Here is a 12,428-nt window from a genome sequence, read left to right as displayed (position 1 = left end):
TATATACTAATCATTTACATTTTCTCTAAAGAAAAGCATTTGATCCCCTTAGTTCTACTAGAAACAGACAGAAGAATTGGAAATTTTTCTGAAAATAATACTTACAATATCAAAGAAGACTTGGCAAACATCAATAGTATTCAGCAATTCACAAACATGGTCCTGAAAATAAAAGTTTATTTAAACCTTTTACCTATATGTATACTACTAAATTCAGAAAACACACACAAATAAAATGTATTTTGAATTTTTGTTCTAGAAGAATTCTAATTTTATTATCTACAAGTGACAGAACAATTTATATGATTAACAAATATCAATCTATCTCTGAAATGTTAAATTCTATACATTAAAATACATACCTTAAATTCCATAACATCTACAAATGTGAAGTAATATAATGCCAGATTTTTCAGAATCTCTGATTTTTCTTTCTGTAGTTGTGCAAGCTGTTGCTGTGAAAACAAAATTAGAATGCATTGTTTACAGAGAACAAAATTATTTAGTTTTACTACAAACTATCTTCTTTTATGATTGCTAAATGGAAGCACAAGCTTTTAGGACAATATTTCTAGATGATTAAGGCTCTTTTAAAAAACCAAAATACTTGAGACAGCAACTGCTAATAGTGACCAGCAACTGACATTGTGAGGCTATAAAACGAATCAAAGCAGATTAGTACCAAACTGCACTACTATTAAGGAAAATTGGAAAGTGTTAGGAAAAAACAATTATCAAATGAACTCTTTAAAAAAACTAAAAACAACTCATGAGCATGACCACATTACTAGAAGTGGGAGAAAAGAAGGTGAAAAACATTATAACTTACACTACAAAAAACAATATGCTTTATAAATTTGGAACTTACCAAAAAGAACATCCAGGCAAAGCCACGTTACGCATGCAAAATAAAATGTAGATACAAACATAAAATACAGTAACGGTTCCCTGACCAGATCCACAAAACACAATAATACATTAAAGAAAAGCAAAAACCAAAACAACAAAAAAGATATGAGAAAGAAGCAAAACTAGAGTTAAGACACTGGTAAACATATGAAGAAGGAAATGTGAATACAAAAGACAAATATTATTTCAATCAACTGTATTATTAAATTTACAAAAGTCCTAAGTTTTCTCTTTAAAACAACTATTAATATAATTTCTGAAAGAATCCAGCCATATTTAACATCATATATCATAAGTCTGCCAGAATTCCGGAAAAACATCTAGAACCTATCTGATACTCTGAATGTAGTCTACAGAATAGAAACTTCCACATCTTCCACTTCTGTTAGAAGAGCAGAATCTCAGGCCCACCTAAAACCTGCCAAATCAGAATCTGCCATTTAACAAGATACCCAGGTGATCTGAAGGCACATTAAATATAAAATAATTCACCTAGAACATGAGAAAACCAGAAAATATGAGAAAGTGCTTCAAAATATCAAACTTGCTATCAAAGCCCATACAGTTTTGAGGCCCTCAATCAGTTCTTAAACTTACACCTACACAGGAGTGTTGGGGGAGAGGTGCCTCTACACATAATTGTATTGAACCATTATGATAAGTCAGAAAATTTACAATAGTGAGCATAACATCAGGAGATTAAAAGAACTATTAAAAGACTATTTAAAAAGCAGCAAGCACAGGGGCTTCCCTGGTGGCGCAGTGGTTGAGAGTCCGCCTGCCAATGCAGGGGACGCAGGTTCGTGCCCCAGTCTGGGAAGATCCCACATGCCGCAGAGGGGCTGGGCCCGTGAGCCATGGCCGCTAAGCCTGCGCGTCCGGAGCCTGTGCTCCACAATGGGAGAGGCCACAACAGTGAGAGGCCCACGTACAGCAAAAACCAAACCAAACCAAACCAAAACAAAACAAAAAACAGCAAGCACAGCATTCTGGTAGACCCAACTATTGTAAAGTGCCCTAGACACGGCAGTCCCTGAGGACATGTAAAAAAGTGTAAACGAAGTATCTCTACTTCCCCTATATGCCAGGCAAACTGAGACATATACTTATAGTGATGTATGTAACCGTTCTAACTTTATCTGTGGTAGTAGTTGACTTTATTTTGAATATATGTTTCAAAACAATTCTATGTTTATAAGCACACTTTTAATCATTACCACTCACAACATCAAGCAGACACCTTTTTAAATGACTCTGTTTCCTCTGTTACCTTGTTCAATAACATTAAATACAATTGACGTCTTAATCCTTTCCCCTACTTTTCAGTACTTTAAATTTGAACTTTGCAAGGTAACAGGTGAAAGTAAACTCATAATATAATAGGATAAAAAGCAAAAGTATAATTTGGTTGCTACTGGGTTAATTATTAACAGTGCCTCCTTTCAATTTCAGTGTCCTACTTTGGACAAAAAATGACACAGTCACCATCTTATTATGGGCCTTAAGGATCTTTTATACAAATTCTCATTTTGCATATTAAGAAGCTAATGCTCACAGAACTTAAAAGAATCTTCCCAAGGTTATATAACTACTTAATATGACAAGGCCAGGATTAAAAATTTCATATCCATGCTCCTGATAGTGTTCTTTCTACCATTCCACATGCCCCCCCATCTTCCTTTTTAATAGTAAAATCTCATTATGGTCTCAATTTCTCATTCAATTTTATTCCCCCCCAAATTGTATGTAACTAGCCTCTACACTGGCTAAAACAAATTTACTGAACTAAAGGATATCTAAATTCAAAATAACTACTCAAGTTTTTAAGACCCTACATAATTTGGTCCTAATTTACCTTTCCAATCTAAATTTCCCCTACATCCATTCACACACTATACAGAGTAGCCAAAACAAACTATTCACTATTTTCTACACACATCTCATGTTTTCTTTACTGTTTTCTCTCTTGAGATGTCCAAATTCCACCACTCACGTATGTCCAAATCCTACTACTCCTAAACTACTCAATTTAAATGTTGACTTTCAAGAAAACATCCCTGATTGAACTTTTTCCCTCAATGCAAATAACATCTCCCTACTCTAAATGTGTATAATTTCTAATAATATCACTTTCTACCTTATATCAGTTACCTGCAACACTATGAGACAGTGTATCAAACTCCACAGCCCATATCAAACAGCTCTGCACATAAAGAAGTACACAATATAAACATCTATCAGATGAGTGATTAGGACAATATTAAAAAACCTTTATATGTCAGCGTCAGATGACATGTTTTAGCAAGTGACACCCACCTCTTACTGTGAAATCACAGCTAAATGACTTAACCTCTCAAGAGTCTAATACCCCCATTATCAAAATGGGAGCTGATGTGGGCAGTTTAGCCAAGATAATATACATGAGAACACTTTACAGTGCCTGGCACCCAGAATCTGCTCATTAAATATTAAGTGAATAACAGAAGATGCTCACAGACCACTTCTCCAAAATAAGCAAGAATAAAGCTGTTTTAAATAATCCCAATACTACTCATAGTACTTCTAATAAGACCTGATATTTAACTGAGCATGCTCTCTTTGCCAGGCAGTGTTCCAAATAACTTACAAGTATTTCACAAAATTCCCTCAATGTCTCTACATATAGTTACAATTATGTTCCTTATTTAATGAAAATAAATTCCATAAAGCTCTGCATGAAAGTTCAACTATAACAACAAAGAATAAAAGTGTCTACAACTCCTGGGCTTCAACTGAAAAAAAATGCTCCTATTTTAGTTTTTAAAGTGAAGTAGAGCAGACACTATCAAAAAGTATTTAACTTCTAGGTTCAACAACCAGAACAAGTTTTTTTCCCATTATCTCTTTGTTTTATAGTAAATAAAAAGTAGGAAATGGTTTAAGAATATAGATCAGTAACAGATTGTTTGATGCTACAGAACAGAACATTAGAAAAGTACAATTTTGAGAAATGATTCTATCAATATTCGCTAACACTTTAAAAGCATATAATGGATACATGGGTTAACTATATGAGCAAAATATCTGTACAATGCTTTCATTAAAGCTTCTGACTGTGGAACATTATTCTTAAAATTTAAGTAAAATGTGTAGACACAAAATAAACAGGATAAATAGCCATGCAGATCACAAAATAAGATATCTTTGCAATGAAAAATCTTGGTAATTAATCTTTGTACAATTAAGAAGCATTTTCTACACAAAATATAAGTATCTAAAAAACTGATTGAAATTTAGTATTTACTAGCTTTCATTCTTTCAAAGAAAAGATACTAGCAAATTACAATAAGGAACCAATGACTAAGAGAGCTAACTCAGATTTTCAACATAAAGGAAAGTGACTGAAGTCCTTTATTCACCCATCTCAAATATTCTTTCATCATCGAAACTGCTTATGCATAATAAATTATTTTTCTTGACCTAAACTATGCTAGTATTTTGTTCCTCTTAAAAAACAACCAAGTACAGAAATTTGGTTCAGGGAAGGCTTTGTTCAATTTCTTAGTATGATATTCTAAATCAGGCTTTTCTTTCTTTTTTATTTAATTTTATTATTATTTATTTTGGGGGGGCTAAGTTGGGTCTTCATTGCTGCATGCAGGCTATCCCTAGTTGCAGTGAGCAAGGGCTACTCTTTGTTGCGGTGCACGGGCTTCTCATTGTGGTGGCTTCTCTTGTGCGGAGCATGGGCTCTAGGCCCGGGGGCTTCAGTAGTTGCAGTGCAAGGGCTCAGTACTTGTGCCTTGCATGCTCTAGAGCGCAGGCTCAGTAGTTGTGGCACATGGGCTTAGTTGTGCCATGGCATGTGGGATCCTCCCGGACCAGGGCTTGAACCCGTGTCCCCTGCATTGGCAGGCGGATTCCCAACCACTGTGCCACCAGGGAAGTCCCTAAACCAGGCTTTTTAAAATAAGAGTGCTGAGAGGCTATTTGTGTAAACCTCTTTTTTTTTGCGGTACGCGGGCCTCTCACTGTTGTGGCCTCTCCCATTGCGGAGCACAGGCTCCGGATGCGCAGGCTCAGCGGCCATGGCTCACGGGCCTAGCCACTCCGCAGCATGTGGGATCTTCCCGGACCGGGGCACGAACCCGTGTCCCCTGCATTGACAGGCGGACTCTCAACCACTGCAGCACCAGGGAAGCCCATAAACCTCTTTTAAGGAACTGTCCAGCCACCACTCTACTCATCAACACTCATGTGGACTACTAACTACTAACTGATCTCTGTACTTCTGCTCTTGCCTCTTCAGTCTTCTCCATATAGTGGCAGAAGAGTGGACATTATAAGGTAACACACTACCCTGAAGAGATGATTCCAATGAAGGTTATACAAGATATTAACACTGGATGAAGAGTATACGTGAACTCACTGTATTATTTTTGTTTTAGTCTAATATTATTTCAAAATAAAGGGTTTTAAAAAAATTTTTAATAAGTTTCCCATCACACTTAAAATACAAAGTCTCTTACCAATGTCTCAGAATAAAATTTGAATAGGACCCCTGCCTGTCTCTACAACTTCATCTCCCCTCATGCTCCTCCAGCCTCTCACAGTAGTTGTCATACTGGTCTGCGTGCTATGTTCATCAAATAAATTCACCAAGGTTGGTCCCACCTCTGAGCCTTTGCACTTGCTCTTTATCATGTCTGGAATGCTCTTCTCTACTTCTTCACATAGCTCAATCCTTCACTTCACTTCTCTTCAGAGAAGCCATTGTTGTGCACTTACCTAAAATAGTCTTCTCACCCACGTTACTCTCTTACTCCTCATCCTGCTTTCTATTTCTTCCTACCACTTATCTCCAAATAAAAGTACGTATTTATTCACTTTAGTTGTTTGTTGTCTAACATCCTAACTTGAATTGAGATTCCACAGAGGAAAGGAGGTTTGTATTATTTCATGCTCTTGTATCCAAGGTCTAGATACTAGCACACAGTAGATGCACTTTAAATGAATAAATAAATGATCTTCAAGTTTCTCAACATAAGTCATAGAATCAACTTTTAAATTGTACTAATTATCAATGAATGCAATATCAGGTATCAATTCATGTCTCAAATGAGTTTATGTATCCTAACACGGAGTGGTAATTTAATCCCTTGAATAAATCCCTGTTGGATAAAATACTTCATTATGTCCTTACAGGATAAGAAATGAGAAACATTTAAAGAAAATGACATATTCATATCAAATATAAGCAAATCTCCTAAGATTATATGAAAATCCAAATTAACACAAAGATTAGTCATTTTAAAAAAGGTTCATGGGACCTTGTTGAACTTTCATTTTATTATATACAAATGATTCTACTGGCATTCAATATTTCATAAATGCATTTTTCTGAGCAAAAGGTAGTAAATAAATTTTAGGGAAAGTTATCCTAACACTTGCCTAGTAAATAAGCATTACTGAATGTTTAATATTTGTTACTAAACTAAATCCTCACCACAACTTTGCAAGGTTCAGTTTTTAAATTGTGGTAAAACATAACAAAGTCTACCAATATAGCCATATTTTATAAGTGTGCAGTTCACACGTACAAATATATCTGCATTGCTGTGCAACCATCACCCCGCCTATCTCCAGAATTTTTTTCATCTTCCCAGTCATGGTATATTTTTATCCTCATTTTCCAGATATAGAAACAGACTAGAAAAGGGTTAAGATGTTAATCCAGGTCAATCAGATTTCAAAGTTCAAAACACCTCTTCAATACACTTTAAAATTCAAGTTGCCACACCATGACAAAAGTAGTATAGGGATAAGCAAAGCTAAGGCTATTTTCTTCTCAGAAAATACTTCTATTTAATTGTAGCTTCATCAATCTCACAGATTGAAGCTTCTAAGAACTCTAATTCAACCTCTTCATTTTATATACTAAAGTGATCTTTTTCAAGTTTATATTGCTGTCATCTGTTCAAATTAATTCTGAAAAGCAAAGAGTTTTGTTTTTTAAAGAACAGAAAGGCAAAAAAAAATTAAAGGTTTTATGCATGCCTCTTTGCAATAGGACTTTACTGTTCCTCTCATCAAGAGATGTAGTTTATTTTGCCACCCTTACAATCCCAGCTGGCCTTGTGACTTGCTTTGACCAAGAGAAAGCAGCGGAAATGATACTCTTAACTTACAAGGCCTTATAACTTCACATTTTGTTCTTTTTTGGAACACTGTCCTAAAGTGTCATGTGTGAGAAAGCTAACATATCCCACAGAAAGGAAGGTTCCACATCCTCTATCCCAAAAGGCCCCATGCCCCAACCACCCACCAGATGAACGCAGCTGTGACCTAAGGCTGGTGAGACCAGCAGAGGAACTGCCCAATCAACCCCAGAATATGAAATGAGTTGTTGTTGTTTTAAGTCCATTAAGATTTGGGGTGGTCTGTTAGGCAGCACTCGGTAACTGAAACAAAGATTAATAAAAAGTTCAATAAAAGAAATTAAAATAATCTCTATTTCACCACCTGAGCACATTAACTTGCACCAGGAAAAATCTTGGAAGCTTAAGATTTCTGGTCACAAGATGGTTAAATTAATGCAAACTAATGAAACTAATTTTATCATTAGTACTAGAAAAGCACTAAATATATGCCCCAGTATAGTGTGGTCAGTCAGATCTAACATCTTTGTATGAAAGATATCACACTGTATTAACGAAAATACAATTTACCTCATATAATGGTACCATTTTCCATTATGAATGAAAATGTAAATGAAGCTAGCCCCTTTACACTCAATTTTAATAATATTTTTTAAAAGTCTTTCAGATATGTGATTAGCTTGCTTTCACAACCTGGGTACAGCGAAATAAGTCAGGCTTTTCTTACTGATTAGATATCATAACTGTAATCAATTATACTGAGCTAATTATGTCAAGATGGCCTCAGGTGCTACTGACATGTGCAAGGTAACATGCCAACATTAAACAGTCCTTGCTGGCTATACTTTTTACTTTTCAAAGTTTTTATTTCTCTTCCTATCAATTACCATTTGCTCCTGATGAGAATACCCTTTAAGGTACAATGCATTAGAAAATATACGTGTTAACAATTTTACCTAAGCAAACTCAACAAGCTTGGGCACAGTGAGAACCAAAAAGCTTACTTCTGAATAAACTTCATTTTTTATAAACTACCATTTCTGGTTGCTCAAAATCATTTGTTTTTTACAGGTTTACTGAGGTATAATTTATATACCATAAAATTCATCCATCAGAAGTGAACAATTAAATTATTTTAGTAAATCTACAGAGTTGTGCAACCACCAACCCTACCCAGTTTTAGAACATTTCCATTATCCCAAAAAGTTCCCTTGTGCCTATTTACAGTTAATCCCATTCTTACCCGCATCCCTAATAATTACTGATCTGCTTTCTGCCTCGATAAATTTGCTTTTTCCAGACACTCTCTATAAAATGAAATCAAATAATATATAAGCTTTCTACATCTAGCTTCTTTCATTTAGCCTAATGTTTCTGGAGTTCATCCATGCTATAACATGTATTGGTAGCTTGTTTCTTTTAATTGCTAAATAGTACTCCATTAACTGCATATACTACCAATTTACTTTATTCATCAGTTGATGGGCATTTGAATTATTTCCAGTTTTAAGCTCTTATGAACAATGAATGCTGCTATAAACATATCTATATGTGGACATGTAATGTACTTCCATTTTTCTTGAGCAGATTCCTACAAGTGGTATTGCTTCCTAGTTCCCAGATGTGATTCAGAGAGGCTTGTGATATGAAAAGTAACCTCTAAAAAGAGACAAGTTACTGTAATAATATTATTATTCATTTAGTTAACAATTATTTAGTTAACAATTATATTATTCATTTAGTCAACAAATACCCCAACATGATATTATATTGTCAGACACTGTTGGAAGAGCTGGGGATAAAACTATGAATAAAATGATGACCCTGCCCCTAAATGAGCATACAATCTAGTGAGGACTGTATATCTAGATATACAGGTAATTCTCACTTTTTTTAGATAACTATCCAGTTTTAGAATCTGGTTACACCACACTAACTTCTAAGTATAAGGTTCAAAGATGGTGAAAAACTAAAATGATTAATTCCCACCTTCCCTTCAAGACAAAGACCCTCACCAATTTGTAATAACATGAAAGAGGTTTATAAAAACAACAACAACAACAACAAAAAAAACCCACACACAAAATAGTATGAGAAAGACCATAACAAGAAAGGTCAGAGCTTCTAAGGGTGGTGAAGATGAGAAACAAGACGGGGAAAATTAAAGGAGGGCCTAAAACTCAGAGAGCACTCAGGGATTATTTTTGTTAATTGATTACATACTAACAGAGAGTGGTGGCTCATATTAAATTACCTCAATCAGTAGGCCTGTAAAGAGGAATAAAGTTTGTGCTTAGGCTGTCTTGACTTCTTTCTGGCCTTTTTGGACATCTGTTGTTCTTGGGAGATTTGGAGATAAGGTGAAGTGGCATCAGTGGAAGAATACTTCCCACTTGATATCTCTAATACCCTCTTAATACCCTACCTTCATCAATTCTTTGAGCTTGGAGGGAGCTCCTATTCATTCACCCTACTATCTTTTTATTGAAATACAACCTCTCATGTTCGGTTTCCTCTTTTGGCCCATCATTATATTACTCCCTTGTAATATAATGGTCCTTCATTATATTACTCCCTTGTCCCCCTATCATAATTACCTGATAAAACCCACAGCAGGAGAAAGCCTATGTCTATGCTGACTCCATCTCAACCTGAATTCACAATCATTAAATATAACTGAGTAGCAACATTATGCCATTTTCACCATCAATTCACTCTCACACTCTCCTCAGTGATTATCCCACTCCTTCTCCTCTCTCTCAATAATTCCTCTTCAACTTGATTCTCAGCTTAATGCTAGCCTGAGCCCTAGGCTTATATATACAATTGGCTACTCAGCATCTCCACTCAGACTTCTAGCAGGTCTCTCAAACTTAACATAGCTAATATCAAGCTACTGAGTACTATCCCTTCTATACTCCCACCCCAAACCAGTTCCTCTTGCTTCTTCACTCCAGTAAATCTTGATATTTCCTCAATCCAAAAACCTTGGGGTCTTACATTTCTCACTGTCTCATATACCCCATACCCAATACATTGGCAAATACCATAGGCTCTGTCTTCAAAACATCCAAAATCTGAACATTTCTCACCTGTACCACCCTAGACCAAGCGACTATCAGCTCTCCTCTCAATGACTGCAAATTTCCTAACCAGTTTGTTTTTACTTCTGTTCCCCTGCAGACTATTTCTCAACCCAGCAACCACAGTGATCATAGGTATATCATTTCATTCCTCTACCACTCTTATGCAATAACATCTCTACTCAAGAGTAATTAGCCAAAGTCCTTACTATGTCCTAGAAAGCCATATCTCATCTGCTGACCCCTTCAATCACTGTCCTCATCTCCTACCACTATCTCCCAGCCCCTTTCCCCAATCACTCTGGTCTATTCATAATGGCCTACTTCCTGTTCCATGAACAAGACAGGCACACTCCCGCCTGAGCCTTTGCCACTGCTGCTCCCTCAGCACAGAAGGCTCCTCCCCCAGCTCACCTCACTTCCTCCTATCTTTAAATCTTTTGCTATATTGCCTCCTCCTCAGTAAGGCTTTCCCCAGGTCAAGTAAATTGGCATCTTCCCACTATCACTTTGTTCTTTTTAGAACTCAACTCTATGTGGCACTATGTGTTTTTCCGTTTGTTTGTTTGGGTTTTTTTTTTTTTGGTCTATCTCTGCCCAGCAGAATGTAAGCTCTACAAAGCCCAGTGACTTGTTTATTTACTGCTGGATTCCCTCTCCCAGAACAGGACTTAGCTAATAGAAGGCACCCAGTAAATGTTTTAAATAAATAAATGAATAATAGAGAGGACTATGAGAACATACACAAGCAGCACTTAACCTAATTTGAAAGAGTTAGAAAAAGCTTCTCTGGAATGGTGACATCTAAGGATAGAACTGAAAGACAAGTAGAAATTATCCTAGTGAAACAATATGGGAGAGAAAGATTGTTCTAGATAGGAAAAACAGCATAAACAAAAGACCCAGAGGCAAGAGAAAGAATGGCCATTTGTGCCATGAAAGTGTATACTCTCCCAAAATAAAATATTTCTTTAAAAAATAAAGCAATTAAATCTACTTCCCCATTTTCTACATTCTATCCTACACCAGACAATGAGGACTAACACAGTATACTATCCTGTATGTTCTTGGCCAAAGACCATTACTGTACATATTTAAAACATTTTTAGCCAAGATGAGTGAGTGCTAGGAAGAACAAAAGAAAATAAGTATTTTACAACATCTGTTATTCATTCCCTTATAGTTTCTTTTGCTGTCTTCAATTTTGGATCTTGGCAAATAACTTTTGATTTGACAACAGGTAAAACCGGACTGGCCATGAAAAACAATAAGATACCATGTCAAAGGTACTCAAAGGATAGCAGGTTAAAAGTGGCTAAAGACCCCTTCAAACAAATGACCAAGAAAATAAAAGCTAAAGATCAACAGGTGATTAGGTACTGGTAACATCCTTTGCTATTATGAAGGAAATCATTATCACCATTGCAGCCAAAGGGATTGGCTAACAACGTTTGGAAGACAGCTGAAAAACTGGCAAGATATAACTTCAGGAAATTTGAAGAAAATGGATAAATGATTGCAAATGGCAGGAATGCATCTCCTTGGGGACTATGCTATGAAACCCCAGTATAATGCTCATTGGCCATTTCATTTGCAGAAAAACTGACAGCATCCTTGAGCTAAAGAAGATATTACTGCAGTTTAGTATGATTAGAATATAGAGTGGGCAAGATTCACAACATAAGGTGATTTTAAAACAGATATGTTTTGGGATCATAAGAACCACCCTTGGGAACATGACAAAAGCTGAAAAATACATTCACACAAGAACTCTGTACACAATTTCAGGGGATTTCCAAACTCTATGAAACTCAGTGTGAAAGTTCAGGTGAAAACCATTACACTCAGGACAATAAAGAGAAATATGTCCCAGGATGAGAGCTATGCAGCAGGCTTATGCAAATTATCCAGAGGGAAGTTAGAAGACAGAGGATTATAGGAAAGTGGGCTCCAGAAAAAAAAAAGCTTACAGAAAGGTGGTATGATTATTAGACTGGATAAATTTTAAAATTCTATAAAGGCACTTAACTAATTCAAGAAAGTCAATATATCTATGTAACAAATTTAACTGTGAAATATTCTGGAAGAGAGAATCCATTTCACTTTGATAATAAATATATGATATTATGTATATAAAAAAACATATAATGTAAACATATTATATATTTGGACTTATAAGAATAAGTGCAAAGTGTGATAATGGAGTGCAGCAATGCAAACCTAACACTCAGGTCTTTATTAATTTTAATTTTTAGAATCAGCATATAATTCAATCTCAGAACACTTCATGATTACAGAA

The 12,428-nt window shown here is 35.7% G+C and overlaps 1 protein-coding gene across 4 annotated transcripts in view; it reads right to left on the bottom strand.

Annotated features, from left to right (window-relative positions):
- The window catches only part of NCKAP1 (NCK associated protein 1), a 98,443-nt gene that overhangs the window by 62,639 nt on the left and 23,376 nt on the right, over positions 1–12,428 (bottom strand). For 2 of the 4 annotated variants that reach the window (XM_060302168.1, XM_030850318.2), the window contains 2 exons: positions 363–455; positions 106–162 (listed from right to left, as the gene is read on the bottom strand). In XM_060302168.1, the coding sequence (XP_060158151.1) occupies positions 106–162; positions 363–455 (150 nt within the window). The remainder of the gene's footprint in view (positions 1–105; positions 163–362; positions 456–12,428) is intronic. The other 2 variants (XM_060302169.1, XM_060302170.1) reach the window with 1 other exon arrangement.

Source organism: Globicephala melas, chromosome 7 (assembly GCF_963455315.2).
Source record: "Globicephala melas chromosome 7, mGloMel1.2, whole genome shotgun sequence".
In the NCBI taxonomy this organism is placed as follows: Eukaryota; Metazoa; Chordata; class Mammalia; order Artiodactyla; family Delphinidae; genus Globicephala; species Globicephala melas.
Note: the sequence above shows the minus strand (reverse complement) of the source record. Positions and strands in the feature narration are given on the sequence as shown.